Source organism: Aspergillus aculeatus, assembly GCF_001890905.1.
Source record: "Aspergillus aculeatus ATCC 16872 unplaced genomic scaffold ASPACscaffold_4, whole genome shotgun sequence".
NCBI lineage: Eukaryota > Fungi > Ascomycota > Eurotiomycetes > Eurotiales > Aspergillaceae > Aspergillus > Aspergillus aculeatus.
In genome coordinates this window covers 1982049-1995806 of record NW_017962979.1, presented here as the reverse complement: position 1 = coordinate 1995806, position 13758 = coordinate 1982049, and the positions used below count along the sequence as shown (strand labels likewise).

Genomic DNA, 13758 nt, shown 5'->3' with positions numbered 1-13758 from the left:
CTATTGGGCTTAGCCTGTGGTCTGGATAATGTAATCATGGAGGGGCAACACGTGATTGCAATAGTCATTTCAGCATCAACCAATCACAATGCATGTGGTTCTTCGCCTACATTGAACAACAATAATCTCAGAGTGAGTTGCAGCAGGGCACTCCGAGACAGAGATGGGCCGTCACATCATATCGTAGTTGTCACTTGTAGGTCTCTGCTCGATTCTGGGTCAGTAGGTGGACTGTCGGAGAGAGTGTTTGAGAGGCATCAATGCAATCAAGTCCGTGATCGATGCTTCATGAAAATACTACAAAGCCCTGGGCCAACTGATCATGTCCTAGTGCCTAACCACTAGATGTGGCAAGTACCTTTGGTCTTACTATACTCGGTGTTTTAAGTTGAGCGCCTTTACATTCGATGGCAATGTGGCTATGAAAGCAACCAGTGCATGCGGAACCTATACTCTACATCCAAGACCGGGATAGCAGCAATCGTCCTTGAATAAACGTAATAGAAATCTTTTATAGCCTTCTTAAACAGAGTACCTTAGAGATACTATGCCTTTGCAGTTCTTGTTATACAGTTCAAGTTCTTTCGCGCAATATTGCGAAATGCTCGTGGCATAGCACACCGATACTCCCCGCCTGCAATGGAATACAAGTGTGTACAGTACATTCTACTAATCTCTTTTCGTCCCGCCGGTATACCCACTATCTTCCTGGTCCTTGAAAACTATTGAGCCTTCTGTCAATGATGATTTGATATTTAACCCTAAACTTCTGAATGTTGATATACACTTGTACAAGCGCTGCTACCCTCGACGAGAAGGCCCACAAACAAATCTAAACACCCACACAGACATAATACCCCTCCCACAACGCCGCGCAGCTCGCGCCCACCTCCGGGTTCCAGGTCGCGAACTCCGTCGCCGTGAGGCCGTGGGCTTCCTCAATGGTCCAGCAGCTATCGCCCTCCGCGACGCGGTGATAGGCCGTGCAGGTCGAGATGATCCCCGGCATGGGCTCAACCGCGCGCGTCGCCACGCAGTAGTAATACCCGGCGATCAGGCCGGCGCAGGTCGACCCCACCGCGGGGTTCCACGAGATGAACTCGCTCTCGGTCAGGTACGCGTACTTCTGCGCGGCGATGGACCAGCAGCTGTCGCCCGATTCGGCCTGGTAGTATGTCACGCAGGAGGCGGTGATGCCGGGCTGCGTCGGGGCGGGTCCGGCGCTGGTTGCGGTCGATGCCGTCGTTGATGGGGTGGTGACGGTCGTGGAGGCGGGTGTGGTGGGCGGTTGAGTGGTGGCACGGCTGGAGGATGAGGATCCTGTGTTTTTGTTGGTTGAGTTTCGAGGAAGATCTGGGGCGCAGAACAGAAACTGCGAGAATTGGAGGAAGCGCAACTTACCCGACGAGACACCAACGCAAACGTAGTATCCGTAATCCATGTTCTGGCAGTCTGAGCCCACGGCTGGATTCCAGGTGTAGAACTCGGCCATGGTCAGGGCATAGGCGGTCAGAATGGCGCTGCAGCTGTCGCCTTCTTTGACGAAGTAATAGTTGTCACCTAGAAGTTGGGGGTAGAGGGGGTTTAGAGTCGGTCGGAATGCCCTTGCAGGATGCTCGTGGAGAAAGGAGAAACGTACAGGTTGCGATAATGCCCGATTGCTGCGGAGTGTCTGGCACAGAGCTAGTGACAGACGCTGAGGTTGTAGGGGTAGCAGCTCCAGTGGAAAGGCTAGATGCCATCGAGGTTCCTGCGGTAGTGCTAGCTGCTGACGTGCGGCTAGATGATCCAGAAATGCCCACACAGACGTAGTAACCATACTCCATCTCCCCACAATTAGAGCCCACGGCGGGGTTCCAGCTATAGAACTGGGCCATGGTGAGACCGTAAGTGTCAAGGATGGTTTGGCAGCTGTCGCCCTTGTTGACATAGTAGTACTTGTCACCTACAGGTTGAAATCATGGGGAGGAAAGAAGTTAGTTGGGCTGAGAATGTGGTCCCTCAGTAGAGCATCGAAGGAAGTCATACAATTGGCAACAATCCCGGACTGTTGAGGGGTATCAGGTAACAAACTCGTTGCTGTAGCAGTTGCGGTGCTGGGAACACTGCTTGGGACGCTAACACCAACGCAGACGTAGAATCCAGTGGCGAGGCCCTGGCAATCAGTGGTGATCGAGCTGCATGAGTAGCAGCTGCGATTAACAATCAATTTCTTCTCCATGGCCTAATAGAGACACTCACGGATTCCAGGTATAAAACTGGTCCAACGTAAAGTTGCGGTACAGATCCTGGATGCTGTAGCAAGTAGTATCACTTCCCACGAGATAGTATGCGTCGCATGTTGATATGAGGTCATGTTGGGTAGGAAATGTTGAGTTGGCAGAGCCGGACGATGTTGCTGTAGCTGCAGTCGCGCTCACTTACTGCGTGGTGCTTGTTGGGGAGGCCGCAACATCGGGGCCGCTCACGCAGTAGTTCCATCCTTCGATCAACACGCAGTAGTCTTCTAACAAAGACGGATTCTAGACCGGCGCACGTCAGCTTCACGAAATAAACATGGTGAGATGAGGATGATAGACCCAAGCTTTCAACTGCGCGAACGTGATACCAAAGTAACTTTCCAGCTCTGCGCAGGTATCATTCGGGCCAATGTCGTTAGCCCAGTAAGTACAATCACTGGTAACATCCGGATCAGTGTTGTTAGCATCAGCGACAGTGTCACCGTTGACCCATCTTTTGTGGATGCTAGAGCTCTTAACTAGCTCCATTCAGACTTATAAAGAAGGTCCACCAAAGTGCAGTCCTCATTTCAAGAATGAATCCAAACAACTGGAATGGGGTGTAGTCACCTCAATGGCCAAAGGACGTGTCGTGAGGAGAGAGCTTACTGCAACTTCAGCTTTGAATATTGTAACCTAGGTCAAGCAGAATTTGGGGGAATGTCTGGTGCTATAATCTCTCACTACAGGGCACGTTACAACAGCACAGATAGAACATGAGTGATATGATTGCCTACTTGTCATCCGGTGTATTCGTCCTTGCTCTCCAGGTTACAGAATAAAAGAGTGGCCAATCAAGCTTGCGGTGACGCTCAAAGATGTCTCAGTTGCCTTGGACCCTACTCGGTAGTACTGGAAAAACCATCCTCTTGTGTGTTTTACTGTATATTAGTGTAGGATAGTGTGGAGCGAACCTGAGAACTAGTCGACTAGGCGCAGGACTTAAGCTTTTACTACACATTGGCTTGTGCATTAGGGCTGTGACTTAGTGCCGTCAAATCTCCGTTATGGAGAACATTCAATCTCGACCAAATCACAAACTAGACCCAAGACTTCAGGAACTGTGGTATTCAGGGGTCAATCAGTCCCTTAGCCTTGCAGGGTTTCCTCTAGTTATGGAATTTGTCCTATGTGCCATCATCCCATTTCCACCAAAAGCAATGCGTACGTACAGCCGCTTCTGATAGCGGCCCTTCTTGTCGGTCATTGAGAAAGTTGAGATCTCCACCGGCCTCTTCGACGAGAAGCTTGACCATGGCAAAATTTCTCATGCCTGCAGCTCTAGCCAGGGGAGTCACCCGCGCCTCGGGGCCGAGATAGTTTGGGTCCGCCCCGGCCGCTAACAACATCCGTGCAATATGCTCGGTTCCTGACCGAGCAAAGGCTTTCAGCAGTCCCTCTTGAAGCACGACCGCTTCCAGGCTCGGATCAATTGCCTGGTGCTTTTCTTCATAGTGCAGGAGGAGCGGAACAAATCTTGGCTCGTTTCTTGTTCCTGCTGTATCTCTGGTCACTGCCCAGCCCATAGCGGAGACTTGAGTATCATTGGGCTGCCATGGGTTTGCCCCTCGTTGCAGTAGTGACTCGGCTATATGGAAATGCTGCTTGAGGACGGCGGCGCAGAGCAGGGTGCTACCGGATCTATCTTTGATGTCTGGTGAGACGCCTTGGGAGAGGAAAAAGTCGACGACCTCGCCATGGCCCGCTTCTGCGGCAAGAAAGATCGGGTGGCAGCGATTTTCTTCTTCCTCAGAGTGGTCATCATCCTCGGGGTCCGTTGGCCCTTGAGATGAGATGTCTTTGACCACTGGTGGACTGGGGAGAGACGCGCCTGCAGCCAATAGTTGATGAATGGTCTGCAGACGGCCATTTTCCGCAGCCCAGCATAGAGCCTTAGGGGGACTGGGAGAGTGCTGCTGTACATGTGCTCGATACAGTATCGGGTTAAGACTGCGTAAAGGAAATGATTGGTTTGGCCTAGCGTGTTGAGCGCATGGGGCGAGTTCAGCAGATGGGCGATGCGAATCAGCAACTCAAGGGGTAGATCAGTTAACATGGTGGTGGGACGTTTGCAGAAGAACTGTGAGGGGTAATCGGAGATGGACAGGTCCCAGTCAGTGTAAGGCACCGTGGACCCTTTATTATCCTGCAATAATCACTAGTGAGTCAAGTGTACTAATACAACTAGTCTAAAAGTAACTACTCGGTAGCGGGAAGCACCAACTTCCACTTCTTGCCACTGTTTATAGTAGTGCTTAGCTCTTGCTTAGCCCATCCTTCTTATCACTTCTTCTCCACAATCACTATATAATGAATCAGTAATGTACATCTCATGAGCCCCTGTCAGTACAACCGACCTCTCTCGCCCGAGGGAACAAAAGTTGCAATTGAGTAATCTACGCTCGCAGTGGCACAACGATGCGAGCACTTCACCTTGTCAGAGGGCTGTTCCTCGGCTCTCTGATCGGCGAGAGTCTACCTGCTGTGTCTGCAGTATGGAATGGAACGTGCTCCGCAACGGCCGAAAGTGTCAGTGGTTGTTGCAGCAAAAGCGGCTATTGCGGCTTTGGCCCTGATTCCTGCGGAGATGACGTGTGCGTCTCGACATGCGATGCAGTAGCCGAGTGTGGACGTGAGTTGCTACAGGATTTCCCCTCCCTTTCACCCCTTGTTGCTGCGACTAAGAAGTGAAAACTGATGGACGATGTCACTTGCCAGCATATGCAAAAGTCGCAAACCCCACGTGCCCGCTCAACGTCTGTTGCTCGCAGTTCGAGTAGGTTTGATGCTCCGGCCTACATACGATGGATACCTTGGCTAACTATTCTTTCTCCTTTGTTACTTGTCCAGATTCTGTGGTACCTCCACGGACTTCTGCGGCACAGGTAGTCAAAATGGCTGTGATGCGGTGGTTGAACCGTACGTCCGCCCTCGAGCCTTGATATCGTAACCTTGGGACCCTGACCTTTAGTCCCATCAGTTCCTGTAATGGTGATTCTAGCAACGCTATTTATGTGGGGTATTACGAAAGTTGGAACTACGAGCATGCATGCGACGTTCTTCTCCCTGAGAATATCGATGTCGACCCCTGGACTGTGAGTGAACGAACATCCGAGTGGTCCCCGCTCAGGCAATGCTTCACCATGACTGACGCTTTAGTAGCATATCTACTACTCCTTTGCGGGCATTGACGGCGGCTCGGATACTATTACCAGTACCCATGACCGTGATGAAGAGTTTTGGCCAAAGCTCACTGCGTTGAAGCAGAAAAGATCAAGCCTCAAGACATTCATTTCAGTCGGCGGTTGGGACCTCGGAGGAGAGGTCTTTTCTAATATGGTTGAGTTCCCGGGTAGTCGATCAAGCTTTATTGATCTGCCATATCATTCATGAAGAAATATGACTTGGATGGTATTGACATCGACTGGGAGTATCCAGCCGCCTCAGATCGCGGTAAGCGCTAGGCGGCGTGTGGTTAAGAGCCCCCTTTGTGGTACATAAATGCTGAGAATACATGCAGGGGGTAAATCAGCTGATACTGCTAACTTCGTGACCTCTTGAAGGAATTAAGAGAGGCGTGTGACTCTACATATGGCACCACGGCTACGCTGCCTTCGTCCTATTGTGAGCGAGCGATTGTTGATTCATATACTTCTGTCCAGGATCAGGACTAATATTCTGCCGGTGGGGTATCTTCGAGGGTTCGATATTGTGTCTATGGCTGAGTACGTCGATCAATTCAACTTCATGGCCTACGACATCCATGGAACATGGGACGCCGACAGCAATTATACATCTGCTGTTGTTAAACCCCACGCCAACCTTACAGGTAGATGATACTGATCCTTCCACATAACCACTGGTAACTAATAACTTTCATGAATGCAGAAATCGCAGAAGGTCTCGAATTGCTTTGGAGAAACAGCATTGACCCTAGTAAGGTTCTTCTGGGCCTAGGCTTTTATGGGCGCTCCTTTACTCTGGCGGACGAAAGTTGTACTGTCCCAGGATGCCCATTCGACACTTCCGCCTACGGAAACGGAGGAGGAGCTCCCGGTCCCTGCACCGACACGGTTGGAATTCTCACCGACTATGAAATCAACCAAGTCATACAAGATTATTCGCCTAATCTGGTCTACAACGAGGAAGCTGCGGTGAACTGGATGACATGGGAAGGCAACCAATGGTATGTGACTCGCTCTGTCTCTCGACGTACTATTCTCTAATACTTTGACAGGGTCTCTTTTGACAACTCGAAGACCCTAAAACAGAAAGCCGATTTTGCGAATGCGAGGTGCCTGGATAGTCTTCTCTCCTGGGCGCTGGATGAAGGCGGCCCAGGTACACTTGAGAAACCTGGTAGTATGAACACCTCATCAACCTCCCTTGATGGGGCCAGCGTCGATGGTGGCAGTGACGGTACAGGAAACTTCTATGTCGGCCAAGAGATCTATGATTCCGGTCATATTTTTGTGACGAGAAACGCACCAGCAAACCTAATTATCCCTCCAAGCACACTGGGAATTCCTACTACTCTATATCCTGAACCATTTGTCACCCCTATTGCAGTGGCATGGCCTACAACAGTTACAGTTACCGTTTCCGATACAGTTACAGTGATTCAGTCAGTGACTAGAACAGTTCAGACCACTACAATTACACTTGATCCAATCATCACAGGATTCATCCCCTGGTGGGATTGAAACATAACTGAGACAAACATTACAAATTCAACCACAACGCTTTTTCCTAGCATCGGAATTGGACCTGTGGTTATCCACGATGACCCCAACCCAATGACCACAGGAACTGTTTCCCACACGGTAATAGGGAATTGCACGATCTTTATCCCTCCATGGTCTTGGTCGACTACTCCACTCCCCACCACTATCCCTACTGGACCTGGGGTTCATTTTACGCGGGGTTCACCTCCAAGTTCAACTTGCATAGCGGGGTGTGGTAGTCTGTGCACGAGTTATTGCGACAAGCTATGCATGGATGACTGTGACGATCAGACGGGGGATGGAGATTCAAATGGTTTTGATGACCCTACAGACCCAGTTTCACCGAGGGGAAGTGTGCAGGTCCTGATTGCAAGGATGGGGAGCGTACCGGTCCCCTCTGCATTAGTCTCGGCTGTACAGGCAGCGATTGCGATGCAGAGAGCAGCGTATGCCTTGGGGATAACTGCGAGGAAACCGGCTGTCGGGGTGCAGGCTGCACAAAAGGCTATTGCAAGTCCACCCTGTGTCAGACGCACGGCTGCTATGGCGACGATTGCAACGACAGTGGCCTATGCCTTGGTCCTGACTGCATTTCGATTGGCTGCCTAGGACTTGAGTGCCTGGACGGCGAATGTGGAGGCCCAAGGTGCCACAAGGCTGTATGCTTTGGGCCGAACTGCTTGAATGGTGTGTGCATAGGCAGTGGCTGCGTTAGCGACTACACATTAAGTCATGGTTCTCTTCTATTAAGGTTGCAGAAGCATCAGATACAACCACTTCAGTGGCTGCTAGCACCTCCACTGATGCTATCTCGACGACTATAAAAGTTACTATATCAACTAAACCAGCAGCGATCTCCCTGCAAGACACCTCGCCTTCCGAATCTAGATCATTCATACTCCGGACGATCTCCGGAGTACAAGATCTTCCCTCATCTAAACCAGCTTCTGTAAGGTAGCGAAAAGCCATATTAGAGGCAGCCTTTTATATGGGTAAGCAAAAACCCTAAGATATGGTTTCAACGTTCTCCTCTTTGGTATTGGAAAATTAACAGCGAGTGATTATACTAATGGAACCAGCGACGGAACCAGCAAGTGCTATACTGATGGTATGTAAGCCGGGTTCGGCTGCGACGTCTTCATCAAAGGCAGCGGTTGCAAGGTCTAGAGCGCTATTATGCAGGCGTACGTTTTGATCCAGTACTCGATTCCCCTAACTTATATGAAAAAGGAATCTAAGCCGCGTCTAAGTGCTTATGACTATCTTATAGATGCGGACTTAGGAGGGTGCAAGACTGTGGCTCGATGATGTTCTTTAATAGATGCAAGCTGGTCGTCGATTATGTTTATAATTACGCAACGGAAAACAACGGACCTGCGCAGATTATTGACAACCCGTTCTTGAGGATTAAGAGATATATCTCAAGCTCTGCTAAGCTGTCCCTATTGCCTTCGTTCTCGTCCTGGATTTCAGACTCCATGGGCAAAATGGCTTCTTCCTCCCCAAGATTTCTTCTGTCCGGTCATCTCCGACCGCCTATATAATCTCTCCGGCCGGACACACCTATATAATTGATATCAGTCACAGTGCCTTAGCTCCTGCTGTCTCTCCTCCACTCCATAGTCCTTTAACTTCGGAGCGGGGTTTCTCCGTTCGTGCTCTACACTCGCCGGCCGCCTCCAATTACCGCTTTTAGTAGCCGCTGTTTCTGCTGTTACTGCTTAATCTGAGATACGGAATCTTATAGAGTCGAATCTTACAGTTCCACACATACCATCCACCCCACTCTAACCACTGCGTCAATCCCCTTTACTCACAGCGTTGTCGATACCTTTGTTCTTCGCCAATCCCTCCGCCCATAACTCGACTATCCCTCGGAAAGCATTGATATCAAGCAGAAGCTTAAGATTACCTAAGCAATTCTAAGGTTAGATCTGCGCAGATCTGAATATGTTATAAAATAGGAAGGAGACTGGACGGCAAAACTAAACGTATATAGTATATTGGTCATAACTTAAGATTGTTTTTTACAGATCCTACTAGGCAAACATACCGAAACACAAATACTATATAGAAGAACGTTTTCTTCAAGTCTGAGATGGACACTGTTTATGTTTAGAATAGAAGAGAAAGATCTTAAGTAATGTATTACTACTCATCCATCGTTGATTTATCCTAGTGCAACAAAAAGAATATCGGTGTTGGAAATAATTTGAGACGAGAGATCCAAGAAAACCTGACGGCCCTCGTCTTAGTAATGTTATCAAAATTCCTGGGTTTGTACAGTACCAGTACTACTGATCTAGATGAGTGTTAGTTGCGCATGAGAAAAAGTAATATAAGAAGTACTCACCAAGCTCGTTCACTCCATCTCATCCATCACTTCCTTTGACACTCAACCCCCCTTCTCAAGTTCTACATCCGCTGATCCCCTCTCTCCAAGCCCCCACCCCCGACCATCCCACCAAACAATGGCCACCTCCCACCCCAAACTCAAGTACACATCCTACCAAACCCCCGAGTTCCTAGCCAACTACTACATCGCCGAGAAACTCACCGGCCCCTTCGCCACATCTCTGATCGAACACTCCCGCATCGCAGCGCGAGCCCGATCCGGGAACCCACGCGTGATCCTCGACAACGCCTGCGGCCTGGGCATCGTCGCCAGCACGCTGAACCGCACACTGGACGACGAGAGCAGGAGGCGCTGGAGCTTGACTTGCGGCGATCTGAGCGATACGATGATCGAGGCCACCCGGCAGCGCATCGAGCGGGAGAGATGGCCTAATGCGGAAGCGAAGGTGGTGAATGCGCAGAGCACCGACTTTCCGGACGAGTTGTTTACCGATGTATTCGCGGCTTTCGGTTGGTCTCCGCCTTAACAGGGGACGGTGAGGGTTAAGGCTGACCTTGGAGCCGCGATTGTAGCCTTCACCTTGTTTGCGGATCCAGAGGCGGCGATGAATGGTAAGTTGTGCTCCAGTGTAGATCGTTCCACTGGACGTGCTGGAACGGACTTCCTGACGTGCAATCGATTTGTGTGGCAAAGAATGCTATAGGATCCTGAAGCCGGGGGGAACGCTGGCGACGACGACCTGGAAATACGGTAATTTGCCCCTCCGGGTCTTTTACCGAGGACTTACACATTTTACTGAGGTACTGACTTTCCTGCATAGCGACCTGGATGTCTCTCCTCCGATCCGCTGTCACCGGAATGTCTGAGGACCTGAAGTTCCCAACCGTAGAGGAGTTCCTGGCTATGCATAACGTTGGCTGGGATTCGGAATCGTTCGTAAGGTCCCAGTTCGAGAAGGCGGGGTTCAAAGAGGTTCGGGTGACCTCTGTGACGGAAGAGGTCGAGGTTCCGATTTCTGAATTTGTGCAGCTCTCACGGAGTATGCTGAATTTGGTGAAGGAAAAGTTGTGGACGCAGGAACAGCGAGGGCGGTATCAGGCGGAAGCACCATTGGCGGTGCAGAGGTATCTGGAAGAGAGATTCGGGGTAGACGGCCTAGTAAATATGGGGCCGTCGGCTGTTGTTGCGGTGGGAAGTAAGTGAAGAGTATTGAGGGAGGTTTACCTATGAATCTCCAATCTACAATATAATGTGTGCATATTATAGTCACCAAGAACCGAACTTCAGATCATCGGAGTCATTGATTGAGGTTGAGATATGTACCAAGGTACTTTCCCACAGAATGTAGAGAACACCGGGTGCTCCGCTATTATACTACTAACATCTAGAGCGACTGTTTACGGAAACAATCAGTGAGCCCGAACGCCGTTGCTGACCCCATTCCACCTTGACTAGTCCGTGTCGATTTTCATGACCCGTGGTGCGGGAATCCGACGCGCGCAAGCCCTCGGTTGGGATCCATACGGTTGTCCAGATCCTCGTAGCGAAGGATGAACTCACGCTGCAGATCGCAAGATTAGTATGTTACTATGAAGACAAAATTCAAATGAGGGCATGGCGAGGGGGCATACTCTGATCTTCTTCCAGCTGGTAGGATCCCACAAGAGGTAAACACCCCTTTCACTGACACCACGTTCCACATCAACAGGGCCGGGATACGTCTCGTCGCGAGTCAGCCAGCACCGCTCGATCTTGTGATATCTCCATTTCCGACCCATCAGTTCCTCAGCTACAACTTCTTGTAGGAGATCTCGGGGCATGCTGTAGAAGATGTAAAAGAGCGTTTCATCACTAAAACTCGGAATCCGCGATTGCAACGGTTGGACGTTAGCCACGCTGTAGCATGAAGGAAGCGCGAAATCTTGCTCCAGAGGGGCACCTGTCATGGACGCGACGAATGGTGAAGCGAATGACGTATGTAATGGTCTAAAGGAGTCAGTCGACATGTTTTCCGCATGGGGTTTGGTAGAATGCATACTCCGGCTGGTTCAGATCCAACCCTAACGTCATCAAATCCTGGCCTACTGCCAGACTTGAAACATCGGCATTATCGCTATGGATCATGCGCAACAGTCCCGCTAGCCCGAACTTGTCCAATTCGCTCATTTCCGCGAAAGGCGATTGATCGACCGTTTGCACAGTCCCAGCAGACGCTTCTTTACCCGTAGCCGGAAACCCTGGCGGTCGCATGATTGTTGGTTGTTCACTGTAACCGGCGGACTTAGACGCTACAGAGCTGTTGACTTCCTGCTATAGTTCGTCAGCTTCAAAGCCAAAATGTCACCGAGTCGGGGTCAATACCTCTTTTTCGGGGGCTGGAAGCCTGCTGGAGCCTTGATTCACAGGGGATCGCGAGTTGTCTATTCCTAGAACGTGGCCTTAGCGCTCCGTGCGGCGCCAACGCGCTCCACTCCGACTTACCTGTTGAGCTTGCACCACCAGGGGACATGATTCGTTCTTGTCCGTTCATGGAAGCGGCGATCATGTTGCGATTTTGTGCAGATTGGGACTGGTTCACTCCAGAAAATGGCATACCACTGCTGTAGTTTCCAAGTCCCGCACCTTGCATCAGCGATCCTCGTCGGTCCTGACTTAAGTCTGCAGGCGCATTGCGTCCGAGCGGAGGAAATTCTTCAATATTGCCCGTCTGCGGCTGTCCACCGGCACTCAGCTGACCACTGATACCCTGACCACCATTCCGGAAATCTTCCAAACGATTGGCGAACTGCGCGCCGGAGGGGAATACGTCATCATGTGCGGGCTGAGATTGCTGTTGAGGGTGTTGGGGTTGCGTTTGAGGTGGTCTTTGAGGCGCTTGCGACGTAGCATGTTGCGGTCTTTGGACGGGGGTCTGCTGCATAGCACGCTGGCTGGCATTTGCCCATACCATATGGCTTGGGTTTTGGGTTTGTGATTGTGGAGCCGCGCCGGATAGCGAGGGGAAGTCCCTGTGAGGAGAAACAATGATTCTCAGTCATGAACTCAACCGACATGGGTATCCTCGATGAGCTGATCCATAGAAATCAAGCCCTGCAGGTCGAGTGCTACACTCACGAGAGATCCAGCGGCGTAGTCGGCTGGGATCCACTTAAGCTTTGAGCGAATGTGCCCATTGTCCCGATGCTGCGTTGTTGACTGCCTTGCATCCCTGGCGTTCCGCTTACAGGCAAGTTGAAGTTCCAGTTCCCTCCGCTCCCTATGCCAGCCACAATTGTCAGTTTGCGGGGGTGTAGAACGGCCATTATCAGAAAGAGGTCGTACCGATCTTGCCGTTCGGTAACCGCGCCGTTGCTAATGCTGCGTTTCGAGCTTGTGCCTGTTGTTGTGCGGGGAAGCCGGCCATGCCTCGTAGGGGTTGTGGGCCTGTTCCTAGAGTTGGCACAAGTGGTCAGCGACACAGTCAGAGCCTCTGCTAGAATATCTTGACATCTTGCGACTGCCTTCAAGTGAGGCCGGAAGGGAGGGTGCGGAGATGCTGCTGCTAGGTCTCGTGGTTGCCCATGGAAGGAACCATCAACGGATTTTTGCGATTGAAACACAAGTAAAGAACGGCCACGGTACCGTGCATCAAGCACCCTCGGGACCGTCCATACGAGTGTTGGGGCGATGGAAGGCAACTCAGTATCCAAGGTCGAGGGCGTATGATGCGGCCGTAGCAGCAAGGCCAGTCATGACGAAGACAAAGGGAAGGTTGGAAAGGACAAACCTGGCCTGTTCATTGTGCAAAGAGGCGGGCGTTCAGTAGGTTCTATGGAAAAGTCAAGTTTTGGACCGGGACTCCACGAAGAAAGTCAGTGCTTCAGCGTAACAGCGATAAGAAGGAAATGTGCAGCTAGGATCTCTACCCACAGTGTTGCGCCGGTACTGGGAGGCGGAGTGGCTGCAACCGCGCGCTTCTTCTTTGATGCACGGACCATCCATGACTAGCCGCTCGGGTCACGATCATCCAGAACACTCCTGGTCACGTTACCTTGTACAAAACTAAGAATTTGTCGTGAACAGATTAGTTAGTGCTCATCTCTAGCCGGAGACGATAAAGAGTAGGCAGGATGAGTATGTATGGGGAGGATTCTCTGTATGTACATGATACTAGTGGGAAGAATGGCTTTTAGACAGGAGTAGCTGAAAGCAATACATGGTCAGTAATGATTACTAGATACTACTAGGTAGGTAGCTACGATCTGTGCAGTATATGGGCCAATACCTTTCCAGACTGGGAGAGACTACTTCCTAAGTATAGATTCATGTAAACTATTCTCTTTGCTGGCCAACCGCGTGTTTTCTTGCCTATGGAATGTTTCGCTTGGCTCGCCCTATGGGTCGATGTTGCACGGGGCAT

At 50.7% G+C, this 13758-nt stretch overlaps 4 protein-coding genes across 4 annotated transcripts; 2 read left to right on the top strand and 2 right to left on the bottom strand.

The window, feature by feature from the left end:
* Positions 1–832: 832 nt before the first annotated feature.
* Positions 833–2768, bottom strand: ASPACDRAFT_51023 (carbohydrate-binding module family 50 protein; the record flags this gene model as incomplete). The annotated part of the gene is made up of 6 exons (XM_020202423.1): positions 833–1304; positions 1774–1945; positions 2029–2177; positions 2242–2313; positions 2425–2522; positions 2580–2768. The coding sequence occupies 6 exons, from the start codon at positions 2766–2768 to the stop codon at positions 833–835; spliced, it is 1152 nt and encodes a 383-aa protein (XP_020058819.1).
* A 1929-nt stretch (positions 2769–4697) lies between these two features.
* Positions 4698–7961, top strand: ASPACDRAFT_51022 (glycoside hydrolase family 18 protein; the record flags this gene model as incomplete). The annotated part of the gene is made up of 11 exons (XM_020202422.1): positions 4698–4911; positions 4998–5055; positions 5130–5198; positions 5260–5374; positions 5442–5618; positions 5675–5732; positions 6168–6465; positions 6517–6972; positions 7033–7316; positions 7364–7692; positions 7734–7961. 11 exons carry the CDS (start codon positions 4698–4700, stop codon positions 7959–7961), a joined length of 2286 nt encoding a protein of 761 aa, XP_020058818.1.
* Positions 7962–9371: 1410 nt separating this feature from the next.
* gtmA (gliotoxin thiomethyltransferase) lies at positions 9372–10660 on the top strand. The gene is made up of 4 exons (XM_020197389.1): positions 9372–9868; positions 9932–9970; positions 10053–10109; positions 10180–10660. The coding sequence occupies exons 1-4, from the start codon at positions 9475–9477 to the stop codon at positions 10560–10562; spliced, it is 873 nt and encodes a 290-aa protein (XP_020058817.1). The 5' UTR covers positions 9372–9474; the 3' UTR covers positions 10563–10660.
* ASPACDRAFT_76878 (uncharacterized protein) lies at positions 10652–13206 on the bottom strand. Its single transcript, XM_020204811.1, has 8 exons — positions 13126–13206; positions 12681–12788; positions 12474–12615; positions 11841–12367; positions 11721–11785; positions 11398–11669; positions 10991–11345; positions 10652–10920 (listed from the first exon to the last, which is right to left on the bottom strand). The coding sequence occupies exons 1-8, from the start codon at positions 13136–13138 to the stop codon at positions 10828–10830; spliced, it is 1575 nt and encodes a 524-aa protein (XP_020058816.1). The 5' UTR covers positions 13139–13206; the 3' UTR covers positions 10652–10827.
* Positions 13207–13758: the final 552 nt, after the last annotated feature.